Below are 26,431 nucleotides of genomic sequence, written 5' to 3' on the forward strand. Positions count from 1 at the left end.
TTTAGGGTGTGACGACATACAACATTGGCGATCACCACAATATGACTAGGACTCTTATGGTAAAACAACACGTAAATACTCCAGCGCCAGTTGCTGGTTGACCTCCTAGGTGTCAGTATTGCACCTTAACGCTGACAGACAAGAAGATGATGCAGTGCACGCAGCTACTCTGGCCCTGTCCCAAATCGCATCTGTTAATGTTTCTCGGAAAAACAAATCTTTTCTGTGCGATCGTTGTGGATTTTTCTGAATTATTAAAATGTAGATATAGCCTAGTTATCGGTAGTATTATCGGTAATTATATCGGTATTATTATATAAAGATATAATCATGGTATAGATCAGTGTGAACGAGCATTAGTCTTTTGCAATAATAGTTTACATTTTTTTATTACTTCAAGGAGATTCACAATATTGAGATTGTCTGCACTGCTAAGAACTAGAGTATTAACACCCACAGTAAGAATATACACCAATACTGGACTCATAATCTCACACTCTGAATCATTACCTAAGGCCTATTTTTGGGTTTATGAATCAGAGTCTGACTGTTCTCATTGCCTCATGTTCAGTCTTGTGTCGTGATTTAAAGTGTACTTAAGCTAAAAGAAGAATGTGTAGTCAAATATATATATATGAGCAGTGGATTTGCTATGACTTTTAAAGTGCAGCTTTCACTAGCTATGTTTCCATCACCCTGCTTTTATGCAGATTTTGAAGTATCGCATCAGAAATGAGTGATGGAAACGCTGAATTTAGAATAAAAATGCTTTAATTCGCTAAAAAGTTTAATGCGAATAATGGGAGATGGAAATGCATTTTGCGAATAAATTCCTCCAAGCGCATCAAAAATGTCATATGACTTTACTTACTTACTTACACAAAACCTGACCAACCAGACCAACCTGACCATAATTTATTAAGAAAATTATTATATTCAGTAGCTTCTCCTACTTTTCTTAGTGATTTATAGTGCCAGTTTATCAGGAAGTGACAATTTTGTTCTCTTTGACTCGTTGGATGGAAACGGTGCTTGTTCGCAAATGTTTTATGCGATATTCAAATTTTGCGCATAAGTTAAATTCACAACTTTGGATGGAAACACCGGCTAATGACTGACCTTGAACATCTGGTTTGCATAATGAATTGCAGATGTGACGCTATACTTGGACTCCCTCTACTGGTTGAAAGCTATAATGCAAAATAGATAAAATTTGGAAGCCGCAGAATTTTATCCAAAATGACGTAAATTGCACAGAATATGTATAGTTTACCTTCGACCTCATTGTTAAAGTGATGCTATGCCTGTTGAGCTAATAATAATAATAATAAATCTAGTTTCTAAGATCAAAAAGTGTAATAAAACAAACATAATCGAGGTGCTTCAACTTTCAACTTTATTTTTCAGAAAAATGAACCCAAAAATGTTAAAATAAAATGCAAACATTCTGAAAAATGTCTACACAACAATTTCACAGAAATTACCTTGTAATGCAGATCCCAGTATTAGGCGTAATGTATTAGTGTCCTGTCTACGTTTTGTTTTAATATAGGCAGCCAGAAAGTACATCGAACCAGGAGAAGGAATAGAAGAAAGAAACATCTCAATTTAACCTACTCTTTTAAAAAGGTGAAGTTTTACGCATAAATTGGACTTTATAACTCTCTGTATTTCTGATATGAAATAAAAGCACGTCAAAATTATATGCCAGCTTGTAAACACGGTCGTTTGTATGTTGCTTGTAAGTTACAGTGACATAATGATACATCATTTCATACACTCCAGCTGCCCGTGTCAGTGTAAAACATTGTTTTCATCAAATATACTGTATGTAGTCAAACAAAATGCTGTCAAATATCACCAAAAATCATTTTGATTCATCTAGTTTGTAAAAATTGCATTTACAGTAACGCATGTACAATGGAAGTATATGGAGCAAGATATACCAGACTATGCAACAGCTGAAACTACAGCTATATATTGTTCTTAAACGATTTTTGCAGAAAAATTGGTGTTATTTGAGCTATAAAGCTATCGAAACAACACTTTATCTACGGGACTACAGTTTAAGGCGGATGAATACCAACAAAGGTGGATTTTCTTTATGTAAACAGTAGTTCACTAATAGTTACGTCACGTTCGCTTCCAGTCTCTTTTGCGTAACTTGCCATCTTTACCATTTTTATGTGGTTCTTACAGCACTTGAAATAATTTATTCAACCACATTTGTCTCTTGTTAACCTCTAGAATGTCATATTTAGTGCCCCATATACTTCTGTTTTATGTCCTTTACTCTAAACACAATTTTTGTTCAACAAACTGGGAAAGGAGTCAAAATTATTTTCTGTGGTAAAACATCCACTTTCAGGAGAGAAACGAAATTTGAACATTTCTTTAAAAATGGAACAAACAATAGTGAAAACTTTGGACAAGTCCTACTCCTACAAGTCTACTACTCGTTCATCTCCATAAAACAATGCTATTTAGGGACTTGCACGACTCAGCTAAACATCAGGTCTCCGTCTTAACCCTGTATGGACTGCCATGTTAAATTACATCAAAGAAAGGCACACAGCTTCTGGAGAACATCTTTATCCCACGGTTAAACTCTGTAGAAATAAATACTGCATCAATGGGACAGAAATGGCGTCTAGACTAAAACCCAGACTAAAACAGCAGTCTGAATGCATCTGTGAAACTAGCCAGTAAAGAATAAACCTCTTCTGAAATCAACCGGAAACGAGGAAAAGAAGCAGCTCAGACATACAGACAAATGCAAACACGAATAATTTGAATTTCATAGCTCAGCAGGCCGTTCTCGTTCCAGTCGTGTCCAGAAGTACTTTAGAAAGGAGTCGCCACATATCAGATCATTTCTACAGTTCAAGTGTAAGAAGGTGTCACGTCTGAACAGGAAGTGACATTTACAGCTATATAAAAGCAGACGTCTAAGTACCAGCGCACATCTAAACCTTTAGACAATCATTTCAGCAGGTAATATCTTAGGTGCGAACCATATTTATGTGACCCAAAGTGCCTGAGCTGCTAGCTTGGAGTAAAATTGAAACAATTTCCATTTCCTTTAAATCTTCAGTAATCAGTCAAGTTTCACTTCTGACCTAACAGACAGAGATACATACAAATACACACTCGGTGAATGAGTCTCTGTCTCTTCCGAGTGTTGAGTTTGGACAGCGGCTTGGCAGTGTCACGGGTCCTCCTATAAGAGACGGGCCTCACGAAAGGGTCCCAGAGACACAACGGTTTGGTCCTTTAAGGTCCCGTTCTCGTGCCGAGTTAGTTTGAAGTCTCTCAGCGAGGTTCACGTTTATCCTTTAGGAGTTTTACTGGACTGTGAGTTCCACATGCCTCTTTTAGAGTGATAGTAGTGAAAGAAGTTTCTCAGTCTTAAACGCTCAACCTCCAGACCGTTTTGCAAAACTCTGAAAAAGAGAGAGACATTAATTTAATAATTTATTTTTTTAATGAATGTTGAATTATTTATCAATTATTTTAATGTCTAATTATAATTTCACTAATAATACTATTATTATTATTAGCAAAACTAATGTCAATGTCAATATTATAATTTTATATAGTTATTAACAATAAAATATTTTAATATTTTTATTTGTCATCTTTTTTACATTTATTAAACATATCGGTATTAATAACAAAAAATAACAACAACATCACTGTCAAAATCTCATTCACTTAAATATATAGGTTTAAAAATAATATTAAATAAAAACATTTATCTAATATATAAGAATAATATATAATAAATAATGTCACTGTGAAAATCTCACAATTCAGTATCATAATTAACAGTATTAATACAATTATATTGTATATTATTATCATCAACAACAACAATAATATTGTCACAGTCCGAATATCTCAATTCAATATCATAAGTGTATTAGTAATATTAATAATGACATGTATTTGATATGATTGATGATGATGACGATTACTATAATAATAACATCACTGTGAAAATCTCATAATTGAAATAATAATATGAATAAAATGATATACATCTAACATATAACAACAACATTAATTGTTATTAACAAAAACAAAATAACATTTCAGTATAATTTTAATGATATTACTATTAACATGATATTTAACATTATTAATACTAACAATAACATCACTGTCAAAGTCTCTAAATTATCATTGTTACATGTCAGTCCTTGTCTTGTGTTTCCCCTCCTCTCGTGTCCCTATTTGGCCATCCTCGTTCCTTTCTTCATTAGTTTAATTAGTCCCTAGCCCTGTGTTTGATTAGTCCACACCTGTTCCTTGTTTTCCTAGTGTTTATAAGCCCTGTGTTTCCTAGCCCCTGTGTCCGGTCATCACGTCAGATGTGTTCGTCTCTCCCCATGATCCCTGTTTGTCGGCTGGTTGATAATAAATGTGCTTATTGGAACTCCTACGTCTCCTCGCTCCTTGTATCCCGAGAGGGAACGTGACAATCATAAATAACTAATACCATTATAATAATAATTCCTGATAATAATAATAATAATAATAATAATAATGTCTTAAATTGTATTGGGTGAATAGGGTAGAACAAGGCTAAAGGCACACCTGCACCTAAAATACATAATTGCAGAAAAAATATATATGCTTGTATTGAACATTAATGGAGCAACAGATTTTGTGTGAAAATAAATAATACAAGTCGTTTATTTTGTTTAAAAATCTTAAATGAATTCAAATTAATGTATGAGGTGTACACACGTTTTTTTAAATAAGTTAATTATTGCTCAAGACATTCACTTTAGTAAAGTTTGTACTATTTTCTGCTTATTTTGAAAAATAAAATAATTTTTTGTTCAATAAATATAAAAATATATTTAAAAATACAGAAACAAAATCATTTTAAAAAGGTAAAGATTCTGAAAGCATTGAAGGAGATCCCATAATAACTGAATATAGATTTACAGCAAATTATATGATATGATTACTATCATGTTTTTAAATATGATCATTCTAAACATGGTGATTATCTCTAATATGGACACGATATATGATATGATATTTACCATCTGAAACCATGTCATGTCAACAAATGGAAAAGTCAGCCATCTACTAATTATCATGTTAATTACTGCGCCTTTAGCCCCAACAGCGGGGGCGCTTTTTACCCCAAATACCATACTTTCGTTATTTAAAAACTGCTTTAATTATCTTAAACAAAACTGAAACTTTGTCTCAAAATATATGCATTAATTTTAGCGATTCTCATTTGCTACTTAAATCTACAACATTTAAAAAAATGTTGTTTTGGAATGTGCTACGCCACGTTGTTGTGCCATCTAGTGGTTTAGATGAAAATAATATCAAAGGCGCCATTTACTCCAGGAGGCCTTTAGCCCCATTGTACCATAAAATAAACTTGTTTCCTGTAAAGCGCTTCTACCTGTCCAGTAGTTCCCAGTCTTCTCCTCCCCAGCGGTCCTTAAACTCCTCCGTATTCATCCCACCAATCTTGTCAAAATCTGATTTGTAGATCCCAAACAGGCCGAAGCCGTTCACCTCCCAGTAACCTACAGACACAGAGCCGTGGGTTTGATGAAGTCCAGTGTGACAGCGGCTGTGTTTGAGCGTGTGTGAGATGTATCATACCATCAGGCTCCTGCGGTGAGCTGCCGCAGCCCAGTCTCATGACTATCGGAGCGAAGGCTAGTTTGCCCTCCACACAGTGTTTCCTGATGTTCTCCAGGATGTTCAGAGGGAAATGAATGTGCAGGTCACACAGAAACACGATACTGTGACTGTCCTGCAAACATAGATCAGCAAAAACCAGCCCACACAGCTGCATTACTGAACAACACGACTGATTAAACACATCCTGCTCGTCATCTTTGTTTTCTAAGTTACATTATAGCTACAGCTGTGAATCACCAGCCACATTTATACACTCATTAACACGAGGAGGATTCCTAGAAACCGTTGTCTCTGCAAACAGTGAATCACTGATAATCACACTCGCGTCGAGCTTACAGGTTTAATCGCTGTATGGGAAACTGTGCCATAATGCTGCGTCATGCTGGAATTACCACAAGTGTGAGTTAACAACTAATTAAAAAAATATGTACATGCTTTTCAGACTCATTTTTGATTTTATGAAAGATGCATCTTTTGCCAATTGACTGTAAATTTAAGTAAAAAAAAAAAAACTACAAAAAAAAACTAAACAAAACTGAATCTTGGTAGTTTGGGAACTAGAGCTACATTGGTTTATACAGTATTTTCTAAACACTTTATAACATTGATAATGTGTTTATATAAAAAAATACATTTCACACTTTATCCAAAGCATTTTACATCAGTACATATGATTTCTGGGAATTGAACCCATGACCTTGGCATTCCTAGATGCACCAGTTGAGCAACAGGAACAATTTGTGTGCCGTTATGCACTTTGTCACAGATATGAATTGTTACTGAGAATGTCTGAACATCTACAATGTGTTATATTGGAATTATAATAAATCTGATTTGAAATCTTAAAGCTGTGAGGGTATGATTACCTCTATGGTGTCCACACCGATCTGTAACCCGGCAGAACGTTCAAAGTTTCCTTCCCTCCTCAGATACTCATATCTGTGTACAAGAGTCCAGAAAAATTCAAATACAATAGTAATATGCCTCTGAGTATATAATTAGCTCTATTAACTATAAATAGTCTATTAAAATATATGACATATTAAAAAAATAATCAATTAATATATTCTATTTTTACTAATCAATATAAAATATAATCTTAATTAAGTAATTTACATTTCTAAATAAATAACTAAATACACACATACACATTTGTTTCTGTGAACTGTGGGGACTTTCCATAGACTTCTATTACCTTTATACTCAGAAACAGGTTCCATATCGCAGCTAAAACTAGGCGAGTAATAAACGCAGAACAATACTGGAACTGACCAGAAACACAGAATGGCTCGGTAAAGCAGCTAACACTAGGAGAGTGCTATACGCAGAACAATACTCGGCGATCTGTGAAAGGAAGTCCATGGTTTATGTAGGGTGTGTGATTGTGTGATAGTTCTCAGGTGTGAGCGTGTGATTAGTGAAATGGCTGCTGGGAAATGTAGTCCGGGGTAAATGTGTCAATGTGATGGAGGAGTGCCCTCTGGTGACGAGCGAATGGAAGTCCATGGACCTGATTCGTGACAGTATGTATGTGTGTGTGATTGTACATATACATATATATATAGTTGTTGTTTTTTTGGTGTTTGGCTTAGTGTTATGTTAGAATCATTATTATACTCATACCTTTTGTTCTTTAATATTTTGAATTGTTTTTAGCTTTATTTATTTCTTCATTTTATTTAAATGTTAAGTTTTGAAATTTTGTTGTATGCATTTGTCATTTTTATTTAATTTCTTTATTTTTAAAATGTGTATAGGTAGTATTTATTAAGTTTTAGCTTTTAGTTTTGAATCTGTTTTCAGTTGTTTTAATACTACAATTGATTGTTTCTGTTGCTGTTGTCCTCATTTGTAAGTCCCTTTGGATAAAAGCATCTGCTAAATGACAATAATAATGTTTGAAGAAATTTAGCACGTCAGAGCACAAGATATCAACTACCTACATTTGCAAGTTTCTATATAATGAATATAAAAACAAAGAGACATGTAAGCGTGTGTTGGCGTACCGTGGAACGGAGCTTTCTCTGAGAGCCTGTTCCACGTCCATGTCTTCACTCTGGAAGTCCACGATGATGATGTTGAAATTGTTGTCCTTGGTCTCACGGTGCAGGAGCTCCATGTCTGAGATGAACTGCTGAACCCAACGCGCCTGATTCTTCACTGTAGGAAACAAATCAACAAATACATTACTTGGGCATAACTTTCAACTTGAATTTGTATTTGTATTATATAGTCTTTTTTATACTTTAGACAAAGCAAAAATATATGATTCTGCTGTTATATAAATGTCATTTATTTTAAACATTTAATTTATAGTCCCAAGGTATTGAGAGATTCATTTCAGTTTATGAACATTATTACATCTGTGGACTTTTTTCCCAGTTGGCCTATTAAGCCAAATGTATTTAGTTTTTTATAGAATTGTGTTAATGACATGAGAAATTTGTGTAGATTATTGTTATTGTGATGTATTTATCAGCTGTTTGGACTCTCATTCTGACGGCACCCATTCACTGCAGAGGATCTATTGGTGAGCAAGTCATGCTAAATTTCTCCAAATATGATGAAGAAACAAACTCATCTACATCTTGGATGGACTGAGGGTGAGGACATTTTCAGAAAAAATAAAATTTTGGGGTGAACTATTCCTTTAATAGAGTTCTATTAAACAAACCTTTTTTTCTTCTACGAGTGAGTGTTATGTAAACTGGTTGCCTGTAGTTTGAGTTTCTGATAAACAAACTGCAATGTATTGTACTGCTAAGGCTAGTTGTGACCGATTCCACATACACAAATGGAATTTCTGATCAGGCAAGGGACACTTTTTCATCACATATCTGCCAATAAAAAGTAACCCACCATGCAAAACCTTTCAAATTCATTGCTACACAAAAATAAATTGAAAAAAGTGAGATACAACCATGAAAAACAAATCAGCTCCCCTCTTTGATTTGAATTTCAAAATATAGTGGCCCCAAGAGGTATTTAGACACTTAAATTGCACTTTAAAATGTATGAATGTCAATGTGTTACATAAAAAAAAAAACTCAAACAAGGTGGTATTTAAACAAAGACAGCACAAGCACAGGATTTTGGGCAATATATTTAAGTTAGATCAGGGATTCTCAACTCTGACCCACGAGGTCCACTTTCCTGCAGAGTTTAGCCCCAAACCTAATTAAACACACCTGAACAAGCTAATTAAATTATTCAGGATTACCAGTTATTTCTAGTAAAGTTACAAGCAGGTGAGTTTGAACGGGGTTAGAGCCAGGGTTGCCAGGTTTTCAAAACAAAACCCGCCCAATTGCTACTCAAAAATAGCCCAAAACTAGCCCAATAGCATTTTGATGGGGGTCCCCTGGTAAAATCGCATTCCGGGTGGTATAAAATACATGTTTTTTGGCGGGTTCCCCTGGTAAAATTTGCATTTTAGGGGTTAAATCTCATGTCATCGGGGTTGCTTCAACATGAGGACATGAAAAACAATCCGCGGCAACAGTGTTAAAGCAGCCCAATTCCACAGGAAATCCGCAGACTTGGTTAGAACACTGGTTAGAGCTAAACTGTGCAGGAAAGTGGACCATCTGGGTACATAGTTTCACAAAAATAGATAGACATTTATTACTTACCTGGTACCACAAAATGCACCATGACATTCTTTTTCCACTGCAGCATCACTGGCTGGCACAGCAGGGGTTTGGCATACACTGTGCCCCACTGCGGGGTGCCATGGGCCCCGCGGGTAGGTGTGCGGGAGGGTGGAGCAGGTGGGTTGGCGACAGAGGAAGAGGGGGATGATGCTGTGACCCCTTCCATATTCTCCAAACTGTCTTCTACCCGGCCTCGGTGCAACAGCATGTATATGTACTCAGATAGACGGACCACTTTACGGCCTCTCTCCATTAGCTCCAGCTCTATTAGATAGCGGTTACCGCGTGCAGAGTCACGCCGCTTTTCTACATTTATAATGCGGAGGAGAGTGTAAATCCTGTGTAAAAGGGAGAAAAAAAAGATTACATGGAGAGTGAATGGTTGTGTGATTACTTGAAAATGCACACCGGTGCAATTTTAAATGTATATGAATGGTGTGGTGCCCATTTTCAACAATAATTACAGTAATTCTCTTTATTGCTAAATAGCTGTGCAGTTGGAGAGAGGAAAAAACAACAACTGAAAACAAATATTTTACACATATTTTTCTAATTAAATTATTTTACATTTTTTCAGGAATTATTTTCAGCAGAACAACAACAAAAAATAAACACTGAGTACAAACCGGACACCGATATTTTACTAATATATTGCAAGTGAAATGTGTATGAATTTAGTTATTTATGATCATTTTTAGCATTGCCAAATAGTTGTTCAGTAAGGAAAAAGATAGTATAAAGAGCTGTAACAATAAATAAAAAACTAAAATTTAATATAAATACACACTGTGACTACTGACATTTTACTTATATTTTCCAATTAAATGTGTATAAAAATACATAAAATGTAAGGTGTCAATTTTCCAGTAATTATAGTAATTCTCTGTATCGCTAACTAGACAGACAGGAAAAAGAAACCTCAAAGGAATGTAACAATGAATTTAAAAAAAAGATGGCAAAACACAAACAATGTGTGAATACCGATATTTACCGATATATTGTGAATTAAATGTGTAAGTCTCTGTATCACCAAATGGCTGTAGAGTTACACAGCGGAAAAATAATTGTACAAATAAATACTAGGGGTGTAACGGTACACAAAAATGACGGTTCAGTACTTATCTCGGTTTTAACATCACGGTTCGGTACGATTTCGGTACTTTTTATTTTTATTTTTAAATAAACAGTGGTTTACCGAACAAGTTGCTCTTTCTTTAAATACATTCAGTTATAGTTGAAATTTTCTTAGTGATAAAAAATCTACCTCAGCTTATGCTTAAAACTATTAGGCCTAACAACTTAACCCAAACTTAAATTTAATTGCTATTTATTTTTAAACAGATGAGCAACACTACAACATACAAAAAAATAAATAAATTGTATGCAAACATGTCAATTGCACATGATGCGGTTTTTAAATTAACTTATAAATAATAAAATTCTAGGTTGTTTGTTAAAATGTATTCAATTACATACTGGCTGTCATAGCATGTTTCATAACAAAATAATTTAAACATACATTAAATAATTAAACAGGTTTTGTAAAATATAATCAGTATATGGTGTAATATTTTGCGAAATGCTCCTCTCTAGACTTAATTTCTCTAGTGAACTAACGAGCTGTGGACACTGATGACTTGCAGAAGTAAATTAATGCTACGTGACAGTTTATTTCCACGCTGTTTTGTAGATGTCTTTCCGTGGTTGAAAAACTGATTGAGCAATTACATGAGGCATGAGATGTTCAGTCATGTTTCTTCGCATTGAAATTAGTAGCACAGAGGAAGGAATGATGGCGTTCACTCGCGCTCCGCTCTGCAAAATAGCGGCGCGCATGGCTCAGACACGGAAACCGGAGCTGATCGTGACCACTCGAGTCAATGGTTGTGTTGGGTTTATATCAGCATGTTTCTGAACCGTCCCAGAAGCGGCTCTCCAAGGCGTTTATACAGCGATCTGTCATGCCACATCAAAGACTGCCAAAACACCATTTATTATTTGAATTTCCTGAAGAAAAATCAAAATACTGTATTCGTTCGGTACACATGCGTATCCGAACCAAAAGACCCGTACCGAAATGGTTTGGTACGAGTAAGTGTACTGTTACACCCCTAATAAAATACAGATATAAATACAAATATATAAAGAGTAAATACTGATTTTACCGATATATTGGAAACTAAAATATTGGTTTCTATATCAGCCTCACCCTCCATTATGTTCATTGAGTTTCTCCATGTACTGCGCAAGAACGTCCACCACTTCACTCTCAGATAGCTGCAGGTTTCCAGATACGTTGCACCGAAGATCATTCCAGTCAGAGCGCAATGTCTCAAAGTCCATGCTATTAACGGAAAACGTCCTCTGCCAATTAATGGCCTCCTCCGCCCACCCAGGACGAGGCTCCACATCCTCATAGCTATACTCCGAAAGGCCTCCTTCCTCCTCCGGTTCTGGGTCTGTGTCCAGCCGCTGCTGTTGGGACTCGGTAATCTCAGAGGTGTGCAAGTAGGAAGTGACACGGAGAGGCTCGGTCGGAAGCACGTTCTCAGAGGAGTTAGCGGACGGACGGATGGGTGCAGGAGGGGGTCGAGCGGTTGTGATGGGCCTCAAGGGATGCTGGTGTTTTTCCCAGATGCCTCGCATCCTTCTCTCAAAGCGGCTTGGGATTGCTGCTCTGTTTGGGGGCATGGGAATTTCTGCTGGCTTGCTGAAGTTTGGGCTTGGTGGAAAGACTTTGTTCTCTTGCAGAGGAGACCGCGCAAATAACTGGGATGCATGCAAATCTCCTTTGCTGAGCTTTGGTTTGGCACTGAGGTTCACCAGCTTTGTGGTTTTGCCATTCTGGTACAGGAAAACACCTGGGAAGACCTCTCTGGGTTGGCGTGAAATGAGACTTTGCTTCTCCTTAGCAGCGCGAAGTCTTGTGATGTAGATTTTGTTGTCCTCCTTCTTGCGTTCCTTGTTGGTGTGGCTGGTTCCAGGATTGTGGCTGTTGTCATGAGCGTGGTTGTTGCCTGGGGAAGGAACGGTGTGGGCAGGACTGCTGAGGATTTGCTTGGCTCGACTGTTGAGGGCCACCAATGAGGATTTTGGTGGGAAAAGCAAAGCCGATCTGCTTATTTTCGGTGAACGATCTTCTGACCAACCCTCTCTGAGGTCTCGGCGGTCTCTTTCAACCCAAGTGAGAGAACGACCTCGCACCACACTTTCACTATTTGGTGATCCTACCTTAGCCTGATGGTCCAGAGTGTCTTGGTCCGTCTCTTGAGGCTGAGACCCAACCACCTGCCTTGCTCTTGTGAAAAAGCGTCTTTGCTCTCTCCTAAATGCTGGGTTGTCTGGCTCTACCTCTTTTTTCTCCAGCATTGTGGGATCAGGTTTATCAGAGGGGCTTGAGGTGTGACTTGATTGGCTAGGTTGGACAGTCTTCTTTGCTGACTTGGTGCCAACAACTTGTGCTTCATCCTCTGGATCCGCCCCCTCTTCTTCTTCAAGAAAATCTAAAGCACAACACGAAAAACAAACACTATGAGAGTTACTCCACCACTTGAGGCCAAGCTCACAAAGATAACTTGAAAAATAATTTTCGGCAATTTGCAACTATTCATACCAAGACTTTAAAGCTGTAGTATGAAACTTCTACAAGTGGCACCTAGTATGTTTGGGAGACCCTGCAATTGGCGTTGCGAAACGTACCACACCTGCACACTTGTTGCCTTTTGTCAAAACACCATTGTGACACTGAAATCATTTACGTGATTTGTACAAATCTGACGAGTTATATGGGTATATGAATATATATCTTAAAGGAACCGATAGTCTTCGAAAAAAGTTTTTATGGTATTTTCTTTTCATCTTAACTCTGGGTTACGTTTAATGAAATCATGTTTATAAGTGCAATGCTGCTTTGTGTACAAGGTAACTATCATAGCTACTGCTTTCTGCTTTCCATAAGCGCCACCTACTGGAGAGTGAATTTGTATTTTTATTCAGCCGGTCTTCCGTTCTTGTTCAGACTTGTTGTTTTTATCAAAATTTGAACTGTAAAGTTGTTTAAATCATAGTTTTTACAGTTATTTTATAGTTTAGATTGTTGATACCAAAACAACATGCAGTTTGTCTTATGAAAACACCTTTTGTCAACAATTTTCATGTTGTTGTCGATGTAACCAGGCCTTAACCCTTTGAAAATAAATACAACTCCAGCAATTCATTTCTTTTCTGGCTCAAACCCAAGGCCATTATCTCCTGATGAATATATCTGCCATGTTCTAATAAAGCAGCTTGTGACGGAACGATGCACTAATGAAGTGTTATTCCTCTTCTGGTTCACTGCTCACACACATGAAAACTCACCATCAGGATTAGGGAAGAAGAATGGCCTGTCATCTTCCTCCTCATCCATCTTCATGTATTTATAGAAGCCAAACCTGTTAGAGAAAGAGATGGAGAGAAAAAGATCAAGTCCATGAAAGACAGAAATACAGAGTTTTAGAGAACTGTATTTATTCATCTCTGTTTCAGTGATCATAACGAGTCAGAGTACCATTTAATTTCAAGAAATCTTCTATGAGTTGAAGAAAAATACTTTCTTGATAAATGTCCCTGGTCTTACTGTACACAATATATTTCAATATATTTATTGCCATTACAATCTATATACAAGCTTACTTCTCCAAATAGATGGGTGACTCTCTATAGAAGCACTTGTTTTCTCTTTCCATGTGGGTGAGGCGGGTAAAGTCATTGGGATAGACAAAAGAAAGATAGACCTGCAGACAAAACACATGACATGACAATCCAGATAATTAACTTGAAATGTCATTAGTTCAATACTGATCAGTAGAATATGTCTGTGAATACTGGATAAAAGCCTGTTGTCTAGCATATACTGTACTGCATGCTGCCTATAAATCTTTTGAAAAGTAATGCGAAAGTATGCAACAATAAACATTTAAATATTTCTTGCTTTTTATTTAGGCAAGTGGTATAGAGTTTTCATCTCAGGAAACTGACTTTATGTATAATATATTTACCTTTAGTATTCAAATTACATATGAGTCAAAAAAAAATATTGCTTCAAGGTAGTGTCAAGCACATTGCATTGTAGGATATAGAAAATAAATTGTACTCTCTCTAAAATGTAGCATTGTGAAGTCTGATGTTTGTTTCTTCAAACTGAATGTTATTTTCAACGATAAACAAAATACTAAATCTATAATGATGATAACTGATCATATTTTGTGTAAATGCACCTGTTTATTATTGCTCTCACCTTTTGTTTTTGTGCTTTTGATTGGCTTTTATTGTATGCCTGCAATTACTTTCGTAATCCAAAAGGGGGCAGTAATCACACAGGAAGTTTTAGTACACTGCAGCAGCAAGTCAATACGGCAACAGGTGCAAGTGCGTTGTAACTCAAAAGGCATTTTCTGTTGTACTATTTGGCAAAATGTGTGCAGAAATGTATGTTTGTTAGACTCACAAACTGTAGGCCTTGATAGCGAGCGATAGGGAAGTCTTTGACCACATATGTTGGCGAGTAGAGACAGGTGGGCAACACATTTTCAAGATGAGAGGGGTCAATCATGGGAACTATGGAGAGTATTGTGAGAAAGACAGTTTAATATTACCAGAAGCAGATTATCAAATTTTCCTTTCAAACGTTATTTGTCATTCCGGAACACAAAATGAGGAAAAACAATTTCAGTGGATCCAATAGCAACAGAAGAATCAAATAAAAAGGGACTAGAAAGTGGACCTGAACTGACGGATAGAGGCTTACTGTTGAAGAAGGTGTCGCGGGGGTCCGGTTGCAGCATATCGGCGCCGTGTTGGCTGCGGGTGTGGGTCTCTGTTAGGACAGGCCCATGGCTGGCCAGTGTCTGAGGAATGTGATCCACATAGTTCATCTTCAAACTGCTCTCATCTTTCACAAAGAAACAAGGGAGAATTATTCATGGAGACGGGAAGCCATTGTTTATGAACAGGCATTACACAGTAGGACTTTAAAAGGCAACAATTTACAATACATAACGCCCTAGTAACAACCTAACACCATACAACGGAGGTACTCATGCATCTATTACAGAAGGTTCAAACGCTCACTGATGCTCCAGAAGGAAAAACCATGCATTAAAACTTTTTTAATTTGAAGAGCAAGGTAAATTTTACTTGTTTTGTCTACTAGGAATCTTCTGTAGCATCTGAAGGGCAGTACTAAATGAAAAAAATGTGATATGTAGGCAATATAAGAAAAATGTACACATCTCCATTCTGTTCAAAAGTTTTCAACCCCGGCTCTTTATGCATGGTTTTTCCTTCTGGAGTGTCAGTGAGTGTTTGAACCTTCTGTAATAGTTGCATATGAGTCCCTCAGTTGTCCTTAGTGTGAAAAGATGGATCTCAAAATCATACAGTCATTGTTGGAAAGGGTTCAAATACACAAAAAATGCTGGAAAACCAAAGAATTTGCGGGACCTGAAGGATTTTTTTTCTGAAGAACAGCAGGCAGTTTAACTGTTCAGGACAAACAAGGGACTCATGAACAACTATCAATAAACAACAAAAAACAAACAAACAAACAAAAAAAACAGCTGTGGATCCTTCAGGTAACAACACAATATTAAGAATCAAGGGGTTGTAAACTTTTGAACGGGTTTATTTTTTTAAATTCAACTATTATTTTCTGCTGTGGACTATATGTAATATATATTTTATGTGAAATTTCTTATTCAGGTCAGTAGTAAATAAATAATAACATGCAGTTTGTATGATCCCTCTTATTTAAGTAAAATAATTAACATTTTACAGATTCTGAAAGGGAGATGTGAACATTTGACCTCAACTGTAGTACACATTAACAATCGCCCAACAGCAACTTCAACAACCCAGAACACCCAAGAAACAACCCATAATGCCCTAGCAACCACCTAACAACATAAACACACCGAACACCCTGACATGTGCCTATCAACTCCCAGAAAACTCTAGCACCCTCCTAAAAACGGATTAGCAAACACCAATAGTACCATCTAACAACACCCTAGTAACTTCTTAGCCAGCCCCCCAAAAACATAATAACTGCATTACAACATCATAGACCCCCCCCCCCCCCCCCCCCCCAAAAAAAAAAAACCTGTCAACTGCCTACACCTTATGCTTAGCAACCACCCATAACTCTTTAGCAACATTCCGACAACACCCTAGCAGTCACTCAAGACACACTGGCAACTGCCTATCAACACCCATAGCAGCCACCCAGAACACCTGAACAATCATTTAGCAATGTCCAAGCAACCACGCATAATACTCTACCAACGACTTACCACCACCCTAGCAAATGCCTAACCATGCCCTAGTAATCACCCAGAACCTACTTGCAACTGCTTATCAGCATCCTAGCGCCCTTGGAGAACACCCCAACAATCATCTTGGCAACCATTCAGGACTCCTTTGACAGATTTGCCTATGCCTATGTGCAGACTGTCTGTCTGTTTAAGCTCAGTGTCAATGCCTTGCTAAGATGTGGGTCACACCAGAATGTCTGGTTGACAAATGAAGGTGCCACCCTTCAAACGACGAGGACCACCAGAACCCCTCCACACAGATGAGACAGGCTTTGATGTGTGCTTGAAACTCAAGAGAGAGCAGAGGTGGCTGTTGTCACACACTGCACTTTAATGTGTGTGAGATGAACACTGTGAAATTCTCAAGCTCTGTTACATTCAAAGGGAGTTCACATGAAGGTCAAAGATACCAGCAGCTCAACTCAAACAAGAACCAAAATGAAAGGGAACACACTCAAGTATTTAATATTACAATACCACTAATGTACTAAACAAGAACTTTCCATTCAGGCCCTGGGCTATTTTAACACACCACAGCAGAACAAGTGTTCAAAATATAAAATTCTCACACATGCAAATGTGGCAATGACAATAACCAGTGGTGGCATGCTGTATGATTTGCGGGATGATTTAATTGTTCTTTTTCATGCATCAAAACGTCTCCTGAGTCTTCCACCTACAACCTTTGGTTATCAGCCCCAGTCTACCCCCTAATCATATCAAACCCTGCTGTCATTGCAAACTATATGAATGGGGTCCTTCATTATGTTGCATATAATAAGCCTTGTACAATGTACAATACAATCACAATTCTGAAGGGAATTCATTTCATAGTATTTGACACTTGATGCAAGAAAGCCCTTGTCAGAACTCAATTTTTCACACAAGGCATTCAAGCATAACTCTGACTCTATTACCAGTCGTGTTGCCTAGAGACACATTCACCACAACCCTTTGCAGCGGTGTCTCTGAAGAACTAAATGTGTAAGAAGAAAAGCAACTGTTGCATTAATAGTTTATAGGAAGTTTTAACATTAAAGAGAAAATGTTATTGCTCAGATGGTGCCTTTTATAGCTCACACGCTTTCTTTTAAGCATCCTTCCTTTCTTGTAAAATTACAAAGCATAAATAAAAAGTGGCACTAATGAGACAATTGTGTTTTAAGTTTAGAGTATTGTGGCTAGCATAGCTCAGATAACTTTGCCTTAAATTAATTTTATGATAAACTAGTTCATATTGAACTGGCCATCCATCCGTTTCCATTCCGTTGGCCTGAGATGCTGAATAGGTTCCAGCTTCCACGTGACCTTACAATGGAGATCAAAATTAGAGAACAATATTGTCAATATTCATCGCTCAAAATTTGAAGTAATAAAACTCTAGGTATACCACTGTTCTACTAACATGTTTGACAAAATAACCAAGCCCTTTCACCAAAAACCTTTATTTTGTGGAAAACAGTGCTCAAAATTAGAAAGAACAAAAGAAGATTACAACAAAACATTTGGAGAGTTTTTAATTAGTAGGAACTGTATTTGCCCTTGCTTTGAATGACTTCAGCACATCTGTGGCCGCAGGACATCACTAGTCTCTCACACTGCGCTGGTGTGATCTTGGTGCATTCTTCTTCCAGTCTCTTCCACAGATTGGTAGCTGTAATAGGTTTCTTAGGCATAATTTTGTTGCCAAGTATTTTCCAGAGATTTTCAGATCAGGACTCTGGGCCAACCATTTCAGTATTTCAGTGTTCTCAGCTTCAAGGAACTGCTTTACATTTACATTTATGCATTTAGCAGACACTTTTATCCAAAACGACTTACATTGCATTCAAGTTACAGTTTTTACATTTTTATCAGCTCTTGCTTTCCCTGGGAATCGAACCCATGATCTTGGCGTTGCTAGCGCCATGCTCACCTATTTGAGCTTTACCTGTTTTACAGTGTGGCAGAGGCATTGTCTTGCATGAAAATTGCAGGCTGGTTGGGAGATGCTTGCAGAGAAGGTACAGCATGTTGCTGAAGGAGGTTCTGATGAATATTTGCATTCCCCCTACCATGTAGCTGTAAAAAAGGCCGAACTCCTGCTGCAGAAAACATCCCCTAAACCATGATACTTTCTCCTCCACTTTTCACTTACTTCTTTACGCACTTGGGGTTCAGTTTTTACTCAGTTTGATGGCGAACAAAATGTTGCCCTTCAGACCCATATAAATTAAACTTGCTCTCATCACTAAAGTGAACATTGAACCAGTTCTCTTCTCTCCACATGACATGCTCCTCAGCAAAGGTGAGTCTAGCCTTTTGATTCTTTGTGTTGATGAGGGGCTTGGTCACTGCAGAGTGGGCTTTCAGCCCAAACCCTCTTAAACATGCCGAGACAGATCCTTAAACTGTTCAGCACTGAACTGGCAAGCAATTCCAGCTGCAGTGCTGAACCGATTCCCCACTGAGTGTCTCAGCATTATCCTGTCTTCTTGTGCATTTGTCTTATGTGGACAACCAGCCATTTTGGGGGACTTGAATGAATTAGTGTCACTGTAAACATGCAATATTCGTGAAATCACAGATTTGGAATGACCAACTTCTCTTGCAATGGTAGAAAGGGTCATCCCTTTGGCCTTCATCTGGACAACCTCCTGTCGCAGATGTTCATTCACCTCAGAGCAGCCTGCCATCTAGCATTATCAGTAAAAATAGGAGGAATTCTGTTAAACAGGGTTTGTCATATAATCAAGAAAATTAGCACCAGGTGCCAGATTAACACCGATAACTTATATCTGTAAGTGTTCTCTAATTTTGATTAGAGCTCTTTTTCAAATATCTCATTTAAGTTTTTTTTATACTGTGCTTCAGAATACAATAAATGTATGAAATATGCTTAAAAAACCGCCCTTCTACTCCTGTTAGGATAACTTCAAATAGGACTAAGCTGTAACCTTGAAATTTAAGAAATTATAGGTTGTTCTCTAATTTTGATCACCACCGTACATAGGACAAATGGTTTGGAGCAGTGGTTCCCAACCACGTTCCTGGAGTTCCCCCCAGCACTGCACATATTGCATGTCTCCTTCCTGATTCAAGCTCATTACCAGAAACTCCAAGACCTGAAATGGGTGTCAGATAAACCAGACATGTAAAATGTGCACAGTTAGGGTACTCCAGGAAAGTGGTTGGGAAACACTGGTTTGGAGAATGGATGAATAGTTCATACTGAGCTCTCTGACTTTTAATTGCAGACATTGGCAAATCTGAGCAAAGTTTGAGACATTGGGGATATGTCTTAGCAAATTCAAGAATAGGTGTGAGACTATTCAGGTCTTTTGTCTCAGGAGAACACTTAAAAGCAAGATACTTCTACTTTGCTGTCTAGTTAATCTCATTGCTTTCTAGAAGAAACAATGCAAATTTTATGGAGATTTCATTTGTATATAATTTGTATATAAGAATCAGAATCAGAATGAATGCAAATTTTATGGAGATTTAATTTGTAATTATTCTTTCCAACTTGAATGTAAACTCTATGAGGCCAGAGTGTGTGTGCTGTCAAATGCTTGAAAACAGATAAGTTCCATTGTGTTACAAGATGGCATTTGTACTGAAGACACTTCCAAAAGGTTATCCGTGAAGGTCAGCATCATCACTAAGGCAACGGTATGCAAGCTACGGATGTTAGCGCTCCATGCCTGATCTCCCTTTGAGAGCCCACGAGATCCAACTGAGTCTTTATAACCTATATTCATGTGTCCTTTCTCTCTTTATGTCACAACAGCTCTAAGCACATTTTCAATTTTGCCTCACCTCAGGGCACTGGCACCAAAAAGTGTTGAAAGCAAATTACATCCACTAAACTCATCAATTTTATAGCGAACTCTGCAGGACGCTATTAAAAGTCTTTGCACGTATAACTTTAGGGCATGGAAAACAACTTTAAAGTGTAATGCGGCTAATACATCTAGTCATTTCAAGCCCAATGGGACACACTTTACCAATCCCTGCATAAAGACCAGCGATTGGAAACAGCCACCGGCAGAAGGAGTCACTGTCATCAATCTCAATGATCCTGAAAAAGCCACTTTCTTCCTTCTTGGGAACTCTCGGAGGCACGGTCTGTTTCATAAACAGTTCACACCGAAACCTCTCAAGCACTTCAGAGAATAACATAAAAAACTAAAGTTCAAACTGTCACATCATCAAGCCACTCAAACAATGATGGCGTGGCGGCAATACCATGGGTAATCAGTGCTGGTTAGTTTTGAAATTGGTGGAGTTTGTAAGAGAGGGAGGGTTACCTGTGTACAAGGAGATGTAGGCAGAATCAATGACCTCATACTTGAGTCCTGGCAGGAAAGGGCGCCACTGTAATAGAGACAGAGGGAGACATTTAGAGAGAAGTTAGTCTCAAGCCTCATACAGCATGGCCACGGTTGGCCAACAGACCATCCTTAGACTGCATGAAGCATATTGCACAGAAACCAGCAAGATCCGGCTGAAACCGGCAGTTCTAGCAATTTCTGGGAATCAGGGCACATAGGTTTTCATCAGTCCACCAGGAAGTAGTGCTGTGTTTGGGCACCAATTGAATGCAACAAGTGCTTTTGAGAAACAATCAGTTGTAGGATTGATGAAGTTGATACAATTAAATCATTTGAAAGACACTCTAGAGCAGGGTTCCTCAAAAGGCGGCCCGTGAGAGAAAAATGTTTGGCCCATGCTCATTTCAAATAATGTGTCATGAAAATTCAAACACAGCATCAGAAAGCGACATTAACTTACATCGTGTCTACACCGGGCGCGAGCCGCGCTACACAACAAAATACAATAGATATTATAATCAGTGATGCTGACACTGGATGCGGCGCAGCGTGGTGCGACAAATCCCCGACAGTAAACTGCTGACTCGTTCCAGCCAGCTAGTTGGGTGTTCGGTGTCTTGCTCAAGGGTCTCAACTCAGTCATGGTATTGAGAGTGTTGGTTATTCACTCCCCCACCTACAATCCCTGCCGGACCTGAGACTCAAACCCACGAGCTTCAGGTTACAAGTCCAACTCTCTATCCATTAGGCCACGACTGCCCCGTAAAGCACATAATCATTACCTGGGATTATCACTGTCATATTTTTTATGTTTTTCCTGCCGTGACGTTGCAGAAAATAAAACCCATTTCTAAAATAGATTCCGTGTCGCTTAGCTATTGTCATGTGACGCTGTCCCAGCTAGATGGTTACGAAAAAAATTACATGGAAAAGATACTTTTTATCGCGTCACGTCTGGTTGGGGTAAAAATATTAATGCTGACAGATCTAATAATTGAATCTGCAATTAGGGAAAGTGGAGAGAAGAGATCCAGTCTGGAGATGACCAGGAACAGTTGATTTGCATGGCAGACATGGAGATCCAGATTTTTTGTTTGTTCATTTGTTTTTAATATTCAACAAGCAAAGTCCTTCTGTATCTAAATGCAAAAATTTTCATAATTGTTTGAAAAAAAAGACTACTGTGGGAAAATATCATGACGTGGAGGAGACAAATTGTTGAATAAAGTCGTTATTTTAGTTTTCTTTGTGCACAAAAAGTATTATCATAGCTTCGTAAAATTACGGTTGAACCACTGATGCCACATGGATTATTTTAACAATGTCCTTGCTATGTTTCTGGACCTGGCAACAATGCAGTTGTGTTGCTGTCTAAGCAGGGTCAGAGAGCTCTCGGATTTCATCAAATAATATCTTAATTTGTGTTCCGAAGATGAACGAAGGTCTTACAGGTTTGGAACGACATAAGGGTGAGTAATTAATGACATCATTTCATTTTTGGGTGAACTATCCCTTTAATTGTCCGGTTTTGTGCCAATAAGAGCTTGTCTATACAATTACAATTTCTTTCTGCACTGGGGTGCTGCAAAATTAGTTGTTTAGCTATACATGTGTGTGGAACAATATGGAATCATACCATACTGAAACATCCTAGTCCTGATAAAAATGCTACCATTATCGCCTACCATTACACTATTTTTTTACAGTGTAAGTGGGTGGTTCCTTGCCAGAAGAAGCAGCAAAGTAGACCTGAGAGTAAAAAGCCTTTATGATGACAGTCAAAAGTCTGGCAACAAAAGACTGAAAAGAAACTGTGAGGTAATGAGACACAAAGTTGTGGAAAAAGTATTGAACAAAGTTACGAAATCAACTCTTGGCAATGGACATTTCATCAAACCCTTTAGTGCCGACAGGTCTGATTAAAGTTTTGAAATGGTGTAGACACGCAGCAACTGTGCCTTAATCAGATGTGATGGCAAGTTTCTGATTTCACTAAATGTGGAAAAGTTGCGCAACCAACAAAAAATCATCACGTTAAGGCTAGAAACTCTGATTAGGATGGAAGAGATGAAATGGCTTGTCGATTTATCACATTAATCCTATTTAGGACATGTTGAAGTGTCATCTTTTTTTTTTTTTATAAGAAAATATTAACCAAAAAGGCCCCCATGGAATCATGTAGTCCTGATTGTCGAGAAAAAATTGTATTGATGACCATTGAATGGAACTATAGGAGATGGAGGGATATTCTGCATTGCTATATATTTGTCTACATTTCAAGCAAGGTCACCCTCACTAAATAGATTCACCCATCCAATCACAACACAACATGCAGCAGGAAATGAGAGACACACTCACATCAACAGTAGCTTCTTCAGCAGCACACTTACAAACCATCAGACAAGCTACAATTCTTTTAATGACGTTGTGCAATTACCATGTCACTTCTGCTTATGCTCGCTGTAATGAGGGGAGACAGGCCATTTTCCACAGCCAAAGAGACACACACACACACACACACACACACACACACACACAACACACACACAACATTATTGAGGAACAACCAGTTCGAATATATGCTATGTTTCATTTGGAGTGTGAAAATATGATTTTTGTGTAAAGCAAACATATACAGGTGCATTTCATGCCATCATGTCATATTTTCCTCCAATTTATATTTATTTATTTATTTTTAAGGGGGGTAAGGTGTGGAGGATTAAGTTCACTTTACCCTAAAATTTTACCCTCAAACTCTCATTATTCTGATTTTCATTATTTCATTATTTTTCAATTTTAAGTCAACATTAAATTAAATGATAAAATTAAAAGGAGTTCAATAATAGTATTCCCTTTATATATGAATATAATGACTACATTGAAATTTAATAAAAGAAAAGTAATTAATTATTAAAATTAATAAGCAACACTTTAAATAATATATATATCCATATCTTATAATAGTAAAATGCTTTTGCAGCATAATAATAAAAAACATAGCAAAACATTTTGATCCTAAATATTATTATTATTATTATTTGTCATGAATCTGGTCTATGAACTTCCGTTAACTCACCACCAGAGGTCACTCACTCACCACAGGGACTCTTGCACCACACTAACTGTTGCACGCCACCTCAGACTACAATTCCCATCATCCATTGCACTGACGACACACAGCTGACTGCACTGATTACACACCCTACATAAACCATGGACTTCCTCTTCCTCTCTGCCGAGTATTGTATTGTGTTTATCACTCCCCTAGTGTTAGCTGCCTTACCGAGCCATTCTGTGTTTTTCTGTTTAGTTCCAATATTGTTCTGCATTTATAACTCTCCTAGTTTTAGCTGCAATACCGAACCCACTTTGTTGTCATAGTCTTGCCTTGTGTGTTTTTCTAGTGTTTTGATTCTTGCCTGTGTTTCCTGGATTAACCCTTTGCCTTGCCGTTTGGACTCTGTTTGCACCTCTCTTGGACCACTGCTCGTATACCTGGATTATATCTCTGCCTTGCCCTGTTGGATATTGTTCGCCGATCGTCGACTCTCGCTAGCCCTAGGATTGCTCTGTGTCTTGCCCGTACCATACCTGTTTGCTGTTGTTTGACCCTGCCTGTTTATTGACTGTTTATAATTAAAAGCTTGCACTTTGATCCGCACATCTCACGTCTTGTTCGCCCCGTTACATTATTATTAATGTATTGTCTTAAATCAAATATATTTTTTTAAGATATAATGTATTCCTTCTCTTGACCCAGAAAAGACCCAGACATGTTCTTGGCTGATTTTGTGAGATTCGCACATTCATAATTTCAGAAACTAGGTCTAGCATTCAGAATGAAGATTAGAGGCACTCTAAGAGAGATTGAAACAGCACCCGCTAATATCACTTGAAAGTATAATAAAACCCATTGGCAGTTATAAGCCTCTTCTTTGTGATAAATGCAGGTGTCTGGGTTTATGGACACTATAATCATTCCAGCTTTTAGAAGAGACAAAAAGACAGAGTGCGTGAGAAAAATGTGTGTTGTGGCAGAGAAAAACAACAAAAGGCTTTGTACTTGTGTGTGGGTCAGGTTTTGACCAAATGCCCTTAACAATGAAAGTTAAACCTGAAATTATCTACAACGTGAGAACCTCTCAATGGTTCCCAGGAGGATAGTAACTTAATAAAAGGGCTAAATAATGTGATAATTAAAATCTAAAAATGCAAAATGGTACACAACAGCCATTCAAATACAGTGAACTATTCCTTTTTTAATAATTGGGGAAAGGAATAGTGTATAGTAATCATAAGGAGCTAATATTTAATATAAAGGTAATACTTTATTTTAGGGTCTCTTAACTAGTTGCTTATTAGCATGCATATTACTAGAAAATTAGCCATTTATTAGTAGTAATTAAGCACATATTAATGCCTTATTCTACATCCCTAATCCTACCCAATACCTAAACTTAACAACGACCTTACTAACTATTAATAAGCAGCAAATTAAGAATTTATTGAGGGAAAACTTGTAGTTAATAGTGAATAAGTGTTCCCTATTCTAAAGTGTTACCAATATGAATTGTGATATGTCCCCATTGAGAAAGCTAAAGAAATGTGTTCCTGTCTTCACGGTGTCATGACTCTGATGACATTTCTTTAGTGAAACAGAGGTCTGATTCACTGGCCTGAAGCATTCAGTGTGAAGAGACAAAAATCCATACAAGAGGGAAAACAACAAAATGTAACACATTGTCAGAAAGGTGCAAGTGTGGCTGACAGTATTTTATTATGCTCTGTGCCTGACAAATGTGTACAGTCATATTAGAGCTTTATAATGTGGTTTTTCTATCAAACGTTCTGGCGAAGTTGAATTACTGGTAATGTCAATTCATACAGAAAACAATGTTATTTTTAATGCCCTAACATTAAAGGAATAGTTCACTCAAAAATGAAAATTTGTCGAAATTTACTCACCCTCAATTCATCCAAGATATAGATGAGTTTGTTTCTTCATCAGAACAGATTTGGATAAATTTAGCATTACATCACTTGCTCACCAATGGATCCTCTGCAGTGAATGGGTGCCATCAGAATGAGTGTGTTTCTTATACACAGCTTTTCACTTCAAAAGACGTTGATTAAAGGACTGCAGTGGTGTGAATTACTTATGGATTATTGTGATGTTTTTATCAGCTGTTTGGACTCTCATTCTGACGGCACCCATTCACTGTAGAGGATCCATTGGTGAACAAGTGATGTAATGCTACATTTCTCCAAATCTGATGAAGAAACAAACTCATCTACAACTTGGATGGACTGAGGGTGAGGACATATTCAGTAAATTATAATTTCTTTAAAAGCTCTATTTTTTTATTCGATGCATGTCTTCCAGTAACAACTGCTGTATGAGATTACATTTACTGCTATTAGAATACATTCA

General features: G+C 37.5%; 1 protein-coding gene across 1 annotated transcript in view; it reads right to left on the reverse strand.

The window, feature by feature from the left end:
* Positions 1–1,374: 1,374 nt before the first annotated feature.
* The window catches only part of LOC306866904 (N-acetyl-beta-glucosaminyl-glycoprotein 4-beta-N-acetylgalactosaminyltransferase 1-like), a gene marked incomplete at its 5' end in the record, with an annotated part of 174,833 nt that continues 149,776 nt past the window's right edge, over positions 1,375–26,431 (reverse strand). Inside the window, 12 exons of the mRNA XM_079412335.1 lie at positions 1,375–3,443; positions 5,435–5,561; positions 5,641–5,794; positions 6,549–6,621; positions 7,689–7,842; positions 9,315–9,673; positions 11,545–12,838; positions 13,695–13,768; positions 14,010–14,110; positions 14,824–14,933; positions 15,124–15,267; positions 20,977–21,043. Coding sequence (XP_079268461.1) covers positions 3,329–3,443; positions 5,435–5,561; positions 5,641–5,794; positions 6,549–6,621; positions 7,689–7,842; positions 9,315–9,673; positions 11,545–12,838; positions 13,695–13,768; positions 14,010–14,110; positions 14,824–14,933; positions 15,124–15,267; positions 20,977–21,043 — 2,772 coding nt within the window. The 3' untranslated portion in view covers positions 1,375–3,328. The remainder of the gene's footprint in view (positions 3,444–5,434; positions 5,562–5,640; positions 5,795–6,548; positions 6,622–7,688; positions 7,843–9,314; positions 9,674–11,544; positions 12,839–13,694; positions 13,769–14,009; positions 14,111–14,823; positions 14,934–15,123; positions 15,268–20,976; positions 21,044–26,431) is intronic.

Source organism: Barbus barbus (assembly GCF_936440315.1).
Source record: "Barbus barbus genome assembly, chromosome: 48".
NCBI classification, from domain to species: domain Eukaryota; kingdom Metazoa; phylum Chordata; class Actinopteri; order Cypriniformes; family Cyprinidae; genus Barbus; species Barbus barbus.